Genomic DNA, 10,451 nt, shown 5'->3' on the forward strand with positions numbered 1-10,451 from the left:
GTGCATCGCATGGGATTTAAGTTAGTAATTAATTAATACGTGTATTTAGAAAATATTAAGCTAGTTCTTCTTTAATATGCCAAATAATATAACTTAGATCCAAAATTTAATGAAATAAATTGCAAGAACAAAATAAATTCCAAATCTATATTTTCATGTTTAAAATTCATTATAGGCCAAAAAAACCGAACTATCTTTCTCAAAAATAAAAATAAAATCGAACTATAAAAATCTATATCACGTGCCTTGCTCGTGACCAGCACCCCCACTCCATTTCACAACCCATCAGCCAACAACTTGGGGCAAAAATCAATTTGAGGGCACATTGCAAACCCAAGAAACAAAAAGTCTACACACACAATGGAGGAAGTAAAACTGGGATCATCAAAGAAGATGATAGCAACCCAACAAGAAATGGTTGATGCAAAAGTCCCAATCCCTTACAGAGACCAGTGTGCCCATCTTCTCATTCCTCTCAACAAGTGTCGTCAATCTGAGTTTTATCTTCCTTGGAAATGTGAGAATGAGCGTCATTCTTATGAGAAGTGTGAGTATGAGCTTGTTATGGAGAGGATGCTTCAGATGCAAAAGATTAAACAGAATCAGGAGCTGAAGAAGTCTGGTGGGGTTCCTCTTATTCCCAATCCCGCTGGTGCTTCTTGATTTTAAAGGTCAGATCTTTTTTTGATTTTTGGTGTTTTTTGTGATTTTGGGATATGGGTTTTGTTTGGTTTCGAGATTTTTTATGTGGGTTTTGTTTAAGTAAGTGATTTGATCAGTTTCTGTAAGTTTAGATGAAATGATTTGGTTAATTAGTGTGATTTTGGATGAATAAGTGTTTTTGTTTGGTAATGTGGGTTGTGTTGGATTTGATAATTTGATTAGTTTAGATAAGTTATTTGATTAGTTTTTTTAGTTTAGGTGAAACGATTTGGTAATTGGTGTGATTTTAGATGAATACATTTTTTTATGCTGCCAAGCTTGTTCGGAGGATTTGCAGGGTTGTTTAGTAGTAGCGGCTGAAGGTTTATTTCCTTACCCTTAATCCTCCATGACAATGTTATGGGTTTAAATCCTCTTAAGGAAAGGTGGCCTCTTTATTCTTAATTTTTAGAAATGTATGGTTTGTTCTTTGGGTCGGATGATGTTGATTGGGAGTTTTTATAGTGAGTTGATTGATTGGCATTTTTTGTTTTATCGATTTTGTATAGGGGTGTATGAACGGTCTGAAATTAACAGTGAGCCAATGTTGTTGCATTTACTTTTCGATGGATGCATTAACTATTCGTTTTTGAATGTTGTGTATAATTGTTTAGTTGTTTGCGAGAATTAGAGTTTAGTTTGAGTTTAGGTTTTTATATCTCATACATTGTTGCATAATCTGATTATTTAAGCCATATGAGATCAATATTGGTGCATATGATTGACCTCTTGAAAGTATACCTTTTTATTTAGATCTTAGGTTGGTAGTGTTTTGTTCACTAGAAATGGGATGAAAGTTAATGAAGACATTATAAGAGATGATTGATGAAGGTGCTGATAGCGGGGTAGATTATAGAGTTTAGTCCAGTTTTTGACATTTAACTTTGCGATCATGTTAAACAGTCATCCATTCATCACCACTTAGTTCACCAATGTCCATGAACCACATCCCTTTCAATGTTATTCTGCCTAAAAAAATGTCTAGACTCATAGCTCATAACCAGTCCCACTTGAATTTGATTTGATCTCAATCTTTGATCCACCTTGCTATTTAGAGCAGCCCTGCAGCAGCTGATTGTAAAACAGCGAGACTGGCCCGGTCATCAGATGCGAAATTCGAGGCACACATTCATTATAAGCTGTTTAGCATCAATGTTAGTGGATGGCATGGGCACGGGAAGTGGAAATGTGACCAACCACAATAACTTTTTGGTTTGAAATAGGTGGAAATTGCATTTTTATTCGAATTTTTTAAATAATGCTGTGAGGAGACGAGGATAATAATCTAGTATTAATTCATTGGGGATGATAAGAGGACCTGTTATTTCACTATATGGTGGAGGGAGGGGGAGGGAGTTCTTTTAGGGTTTCAAGGGTTACAAAATCTGCTGAAATTACAATTCCAAGTTAAAGCTTGCATGAGAAATCCTTTGATTTAGAATGATCACAATGTCCTGGTCTATGCTCTCCTTCACTTTATGTTTTCTCTATTTTTTGCATATATTGTAGTTTCCCACTTTTGGTTTGGTATAGACCTTGCTATAGATCTTCCCTGATTCCTCAATTTCCTCAAGTATCCTGGTTCCGGTGGACAATCTGGAACATGGTAATGGAAACTCGGACACTTATTTTAGTCCAGAAACATATATACATTTCCAAAAATATTCAAGTCGAGGACTTGGACACATGTCTATGTTGGACACTTGCTGCTAAGATACATATTAATATTAGGCAACTGAATTAAGAGTAATTTCCAGGGGTGTGGCCGAGTGTTGCACACATTTTTAAAATATTGGCCAAATTTTCAAATTCACAAAATGGTGGCCGAATTTTCTTTACGCGTTTAAAAAACGTGTATGCCATCAATACCATTAAGTTTGCACCGTTAACTCAGTTGGGTAAAAGGTAAAAAAAATTTGTTCAAGAAAAATAAAATAAAAACCGTGGTACAAGTATAACAGTTTCTAGTACCATCCCCAGCAGCACCCCCATCCCCAACTTCAACCCCCCCCCCCCCCAATTCCCAAACTCTATTCATAATCTCACTATATATCTATAGTAAATTCAATTTATCTATCATAAATTCAAACATACTAAGTGCATACATAACTAAATCATGAACAACAATAACAATACACACAAACTATACATACAATGGATTTGATCGGAAATTTGGGTGTTTGCGGTGTTTATGTTGACTGGAGAATTGGGGAGTCTCGGTGGAGGCCACCACCAGCCGCGGCGATTGTGGTTATTGATCGGAGACGGAGAGGGGGAGATATTGATGTGGTTGTCTTCGTATTGTGCGCGTTTCGTGTGTGTTGATCGAAAAAAGATGCATTTTATTTTTCTCTTTACGCATGACGTTAGGATTTGTGTGAGCCTCCCCGCCTCTCTTTAAATAAGCCAGACTGTGTAATTTTCCGATGTAAGTGGCAGCTAAGGGACACCCTGTTGTATCCCCTCCAACCACGATGTATTCAATGTGGTCATCTTGTAGTTGCATCTTCTAAAAATAAATAATTAATAAATAAGCAATTGAAGGAGATGGTTTGGGATGAATTTTCGGACAATTAATTAATTAATAATTTATTGGGTGGATATTAGGGAATTACCCAAATTATTCCTGATAAATTAACGGTGTTAGTACATATTTGACGGCAAACACGTTTTTCAATGGCGGAAATGAACTTTAGCCACCGTTCCGTGAATTTGAAAATGTGACCAATATTTTGAAAATGCGTCTAACACTCAACCACACTCTTGTAATTTACTCAATAATTAATTATTAATCCGGGAAGTTATTTCAAGGGTGCACTCGATGGTTAAAGTAAGATGTGGAATGGACATCCAGAACAAGGTTGAATCGAGCTTTTTATTGATCACATGCTTGAGATTTTAAAATTTGTTAGAAACCTAATTGCTACTAAGGTCTATACAAATCCACAATTTGTTAGAAATTTCAGACAGAACAAACAAATGTGAAAAATGTAATGTGCAAACATGGACATGCACCTGAAATATTATTTTAAAAACGAAGTATCTTCCACAAGATCAAACTTAACTTACAAGTCCCAACAAAAAGCCGTTCTAAAAGCTTGGAAGAGTTTCCTCCATCTCCATCGTATAATGGAACTCCAGGCCTTCTATTTGCAAAATATGGCTCTGAATGTGATTCCCATTGATTGGAAACCCGAGAATTCTCATCATGGGTGACGTTATGCTCATTGTCATCCATTGATGATGGATAGGATAACCTGGGTGGTGTCCCTCCTTCGATATCAATCTGTGATTTAAGTCTCGCTTTAAATACTGAGACGGATCTGGAATAAAATCCGGCGGTGTTCTTATGGAAAATTTGAAATTGACCAAAAAATTTGAGAAACTTTCGAGTTCATCCTCAATTTTTCTTCAGAAATGTTGCGGTCGATTTTTAGGCTGTGAATCGAAGCGAAGAACTGCCCTTTGACATTTTATGAGCTGAATAGGATTGATATCAATGTGGTTTACTAGAACATAGAGTTTTCGAAATTGGCACTGAATAAGTGATTGGTTGACATAGCTAGAAATTCGAATGTTTAAAAAGTGAGTGAAGGACTTAGTGTGGAGTGGTTAATACTATAGGGGAAATCAACTCCGAGTATGATCAAAAGGCTGGGTTCTAAGTCAACGCTCTTAAGATAGATAATTTCTTTGGTAGCCATATAGTTACTAATTTTTGATGGCATGGTTATTACAAGTAATAGTTATATGCGATACTTGTTTTTACGACCTTCGTACAAGAGCCCTGCTATTGGTATTTTTTTGGGGAGAGGGACAATACTTTTTGGGGAGGCACCTTCGTGTTCTGTACGGTTGAGGTGCATGAAATTGAGAGTGAACGGAATGAGATTCTATATAGGTAACCGATTGTAATTTTAATTCCATCCTTATTTCAATCCTAGCAAATCTAAACTAGAGCTCAAAGTCCACCAATTTGAAAAGGAATGCTCTATTCCCTTCTGACTTGTTTTCCTTGCAAACTTAAATATAGAAAATTTGCACTCCCTCATATTTTTATCCCTCTTACATCCTTTCTTTTTCCACTTCGTTTACAAGTTTCCATTCCGTTCCTTTCGGATTCTATTCTCTTCAACTAAATACAACATAATATTTTTATTATCGTAAGCTACTACTATATAGTTGTAAAAATTGAGTTGTAATAAAACATTTTAATAGTTTTAAGAAAAATTGTGTTGCAAAACTTGACCGTTGGACACTTTAATTGCCTTTACATACAGTGCAATTTATTTTATAATAGATCTTTGCTGGTTTTATCAAAGCTTTACTGCTAGTTGGTTAGCTATTCTTCTAAACTCATGTCATGGAGTACTAATAACTTCAGGTGTTTACCTTTGCGAGGTTTCAGATTTAAGTTTTAGTGGCTTTCGTTTGAAAGAGTCATATCCGAAATATTACTATAATCTTGTCATTTAGATGTCCTGGCTTTTAATGTTCAAGTAACTGCAATTGTTTTTCGTAATCTTAAACGTAGGTTATTTGCTAATGTTCAGTTTAATTTTGACAGAAATTGCGGCGCTGCTGAATCTGAGGACTTGTATTCCTGGATGATTGCTGACCTGTGTTGGTGTGTCAAACATTTGAAAATCTTTGTTTGTATTCTATAACGAGGAAGACTAATTCCTTCTTCTCATTCAGTTCCTGAATAAAAACACTGATTGACATGCTTTTTTATATTAGTTAATATTTTATTGTGGTGTCTTGTGTTTCAGTGAGAAGTCTTACAAAAAATGCTGAATTAGAAATTAAAATTTAAAATTAGAATTTAGCATGAAAATGGCATAGACCATAGTGTAAGGCAAAGAGTAGTTCTGAGTAACTCAATGGATGCTTTTTCCTGACCCTACTTCAGCGATACATGCTTTGTTGCCAAGAAAAAAAATTCAAGATCCTTAGTTCCGAGCAATTAAAACTGTCCGTCACAGTTTGATTCCATGTATTCGTCTTTCATCCTGCCATTTCAAAGGCTAGATCTGTTTTAGTGAGTGTTCTCTTTTATAAACGTCTTCACTGCTATTTTTTTTTACCTTATTGAAGCTGTTAAGATTTGTAGTTAACAGTCTTGTAATCATCTTCTTAATTATTACCTCCATCTTTCACTTCACCTGCCGTCTCTCTGCAGTGTTATGTTGAAGGCATAAGCAGCATTTTGCCTGTTGAGTAACTAACAAATATGTGTATGGGGTGTTGAGGGGTTGCCGATTCAATGACTTTCATCCTTTAAATTTCAGGTCCAAATTATGCCATTTGATTAATTCTGTTAGCTTCGCCAAGTATGTCTTGGATAAAGTTTCCCTAGGCAGCAAATAGAGCGTCTAATTCTTGCAGTTTCATCGCAGTTAGCTTCTAATACGTGCTTCTATTGCCTGAAATGAAAGTTGACATTTAGCTGCTAATACTGCTAAATCATTTCACTATATAAAATAAACATTTATATGAATTGATTAGGTTTCCTCCTTCCACATGAAACTGAACTATTATTGCTATCCCAGTCTTTTACTTCATAAATTGAACTCGGCTAATTTTTCACAGTTGGTTTTTATGTTGGCCTGTGTTTGGTCTATTGTTTTTTCTTTTAAATTTGCTCTGGTACGGGCTTTATATAAACTAGTGGGTTTCGTAAAAGTGAACTTTGTTGTTTAATGAGCTAACACTTTTTTACAAAAAAATACAAACTAGATTGTTATTGGTACGTGCAAATGACTACGCAGTATGAGAATCCTATGAAGATATACATACAAACATACAAAAAACAGTACAATCTATTTATTTCCCTGTTGAAACAAACAATATTGGAGCCCTCCTGATATTCAACAACAAAAAGTTACCTAACTCAAATTTATAATTGAAACCCAAGTCAAAAGAGGGTAGCTAGGTTTTTATTTCCTCTCCCTTATTTTCCACATTCTATACGTCCTATCAATTTCTTTGCTGTCCGTGCGGATATTAAAGTCCCCAGGGTTGTCCAAAACAGAATGTGTATTTTTTTTTTAATTATTTTTATCAGAATGAGTTGGCTACTATTACTAGCAGCCAGCAGGAGCGCAGGACTACCTCTTTCCACAAGGGAGCAAATTCATATTGAAATTACACCTAGAGGGGTGAATCGGTGATTATGGCTAACCAGAATTACTTTTAGATTTTACCCGATAATAGCTTACTGAGATTTTACCAACTGAACTATAATCTGACAATGATAGTAAGCTCAGATGACTAAATGCAATGCAGAAAATAATGTGCAGGAAAGTAAATAGAACACACAAGAATTTTAGCCAGGTTCGACCCCTAAGCCCCTGTGGTCTACGTCCTGGTCCCTTACCAACTTGGTAAGAGAATATATTATTGATCAATGAAGGTTACAACTACAAGATACAATAATATATCTCCCTTTATCCCAGCTGCTGATAATGGCTTGCTGAAACCCTGTTTAAGAACCTGCTCTGTAAGTACTATACTACCCCGTAGTACAAACTCCTCTAGCAAGTACCACTAAACCCCTGTTTCCCTAGCCAACTTATCCAGCAGCTAATCAATACAATTTGAACAATACAAATCAATGATAAAGTTTACAACTCAAACTATAAACTCTCTCTAAGATGAAACACGTGTATATAATTAGAGCTCGAGAGTATTTTGAAATCAATAAAGATCAGGAGTTGTATGTGTTCTTGCTTGCAAATTCGTCCTCTCTTTAAAAACTGCAAGAAACCACATATATATATAACAATACATTAACATTTGAAAACAGCCTCAACAAATTACAACGGCTAGAATCCAATTCTACCGTGTAAGATCGTTGGGATGGTTTTCCAACGTTCATGTGTACGTTAGATAGAAGAGAAACACAGAAGTCCAACGTTCAGAAAATATCTCTTCAATTTTGTAGAGGATAAAACGTTTTAATCAGAAGATAGAAGAAAGAGTTTGAAAGAGAAACAAACTCCTATTCTTTAGGAAATCAATTTGAATAAGTAAAAACGTTTTATAAATGAGCTCTCTATATATCATGCACGTTTATTATATTAGAGAAGTCCTTACAACTGAGATATATATGAAGATCCTATAAAATCTCCAAGAAATTCGACTTCCTTGTTGAATCTGGACTGTGCATCTTGGCTTGCTGTTATTCTGACAATCGTGATCATAGCTTGCTGAAATAGATTACTGTCTTATGATAACTTGCTGTCATGATACTTAAACAACACTGATATCAAGCTGTTATATCCTGCAAACATTCTCAAATAACAACATGATGGCTTGCTGTGTTGTGATCATCAAAACTAAGGGGTTACAATCTCCCCCTTTTTGATGATTACACACATTTAGGAGAATTATAAAAACTCCCCCTAAATATATGCAAATCTCAAAATTGTATAACCTGTTACTGTAATTAAAATATAAATGACACACATGCATATCCAAAATAACCAACATAGCAGCATTATATCATTACATCAATTCTTAAAAACTAAAAGACAATTAAGTCTTAAATAACATCCAACATAAACCAAGTAGCATCATAAACCAAGTAGCAAACCACAGATTAAACATAAGCCAACAGATAGTCTTAATAATCAGGCATAAACATAAACATAAGTCTCCTAAATTACTCCCCCTTAAAGCATCAAAAAGATCTAGGTTGAAGGCTGATCAGAAGTGTTGACAGCATCATCCTTTGGAGAAAAATAAGCATCTAGCTGATCTTCATTTTCCATATCTCCAGCAGCATTTACCAAATCATCTAGTCCAGTTTCCAAAACAACATTTGATTGAGAAGCCGAGGGTTTTGCAGCAGGCATGAAGTTAAGCATAATATCTTTCAATCCCTTAATCTCAGTCTTCAGCTGATTCACTTGCTCTGTAGTAGCAGCCACATGTCCAAAAAGCAGAGTATTGTCATCTTGAATACCCTTAAGCAATTGCATCATCTCAGCAGTTGGAGTAAAGGCTGAGGGCTCAGCTACAGCAGGGGTTTCAGTAGGTAGAGTAGGAATGATCCTGACCAACTCACCTTTTTCAATATGCAAGTTGGACATTGCTAAGGTTTTAGCATCCAACACCTCCTTTACAGACAACTTATCAGCAGACTTAAGATCAATCTTAAACGAGTCAAAAATCTTGGATAATAACAACCCATAAGGCAAACCTATTTTCTTCTGATTCACAGCAGCTAGCATATTCTTGAGAATCAAATGAGACAAGTCAAAAGCCCTGCCGGCTAAAATCATGGCAACCACAGTAACATCCTGACAACTGAAAGTGGATTTGTTTCCACCTCTAGGACACACATTAGCACGACAAATTTTAAACAGAAAATGAGCCATTGGAGTGACTAAAGTAGTGGATGGAGGTTGGGGATTTTCTTCCATATTGCTATCAGACCCTAACAGCAACTTAAATTGATCCATTATAGAAAAATCAGGTAACACTACATAACCCTTTCCAGTAAAAACCTCAATCTCAGTTGGATTCTCAAACTTAATTAATGAGCTAAGAAAAGGAGGGTTCAATCGAATGCGCTTATCACGAACTGTGGACACACAATTACCAAACTTATCCTCATGCAAATTTGCATAAAATTCACGAACTAAATCAGGGTAATAAACTTTTGGTAATTCAAGCACAAAATTATCCATACCAACAGTCTTAAACAAAGCTAAAGCACCAGATTGTTGAAGAAGCTTACCGACGACTGGAATACCAGGAAGAATGGGACGAGAATCCAATGCATTCTCGGTGAACCTCTGTTCCAAATCCGGAGAGTCAAATGATAGAGTGATCTTGAGCTTCTTGGAATCAGGAGTTTGAGACACTTCATCGGCACTTTCATTTCCCAAATCAACCACAGTGTTATCTTGTTTAGAGACAGGATGATTGGCGAGAAGACCTGATTTCCTTGTTGCTCGAACCATGATGAGATCAAATTGCGATGATGTTGGAGAGAAGACGGTAAGTAGAAAAATAACTGAGCGGCTGTGAAATAAGAAGTGAAACCCTAACCCGTGTTTTTGATAGCTTTTTTAGGGGAGAATTTAGGATAAGATTTAAAAACAAATAATAATTATCCTAATTCTAACACTTATCAAAATAACATCTTAAATCTATCTAAAACACCACAATTAGTACTTTAATCATTTAACAATTAAATCAGCAAATCATGCAAATATTTAAACATAATTAAACAGAGAATGACATATCATAATTAACAAAAAAAATAACTTAACACAAAAAAATGTCATTTAAATAACCAATCATAGTAAGCTAATATGAAAAATGATAGTAAGCCAATATTACCAAATTTCCAAAGATAGCTTGCCATTATACACTGCACATGCCAAGTTCCCTTCGAATGGTTGAAAATCTTGCTTCGCCAAGGGGTTTTGTAAAGATATCTGCCAATTGATATTCAGTAGGTACAAAAACTAATTCAATCTTACCTTTGGCAGTATTATCTCTCAAGAAATGATGACGAACATCAATATGCTTTGTTCTTGAGTGATTAACTGGATTTTTTGATATGTTGATGGTGCTAGTGTTGTCACAATAGATTGGAACTTTGCCACACTTGATTCCAAAATCTCGTAGAGTCTGAATCATCCACAAAATTTGAGAGCAACAGCTACCAGCTGCCAAATACTCACCTTCTGCTGTGGATATTGCAACTGAAGTTTGTTTCTTACTTTGTCAAA

General features: G+C 35.5%; 1 protein-coding gene across 1 annotated transcript; it reads left to right on the top strand.

Moving 5' to 3' along the window:
- Positions 1 to 282: 282 nt before the first annotated feature.
- On the top strand, positions 283 to 5,459 carry LOC141688872 (NADH dehydrogenase [ubiquinone] 1 beta subcomplex subunit 7). The gene is made up of 2 exons (XM_074492996.1): positions 283 to 671; positions 5,270 to 5,459. The coding sequence occupies exon 1, from the start codon at positions 361 to 363 to the stop codon at positions 661 to 663; it is 303 nt and encodes a 100-aa protein (XP_074349097.1). The 5' UTR covers positions 283 to 360; the 3' UTR covers positions 664 to 671; positions 5,270 to 5,459.
- The last annotated feature ends 4,992 nt before the right edge of the window (positions 5,460 to 10,451 follow it).

The sequence above is a fragment of the Apium graveolens genome, chromosome 10, assembly GCF_009905375.1.
Source record: "Apium graveolens cultivar Ventura chromosome 10, ASM990537v1, whole genome shotgun sequence".
Classification (NCBI taxonomy): Eukaryota; Viridiplantae; Streptophyta; class Magnoliopsida; order Apiales; family Apiaceae; genus Apium; species Apium graveolens.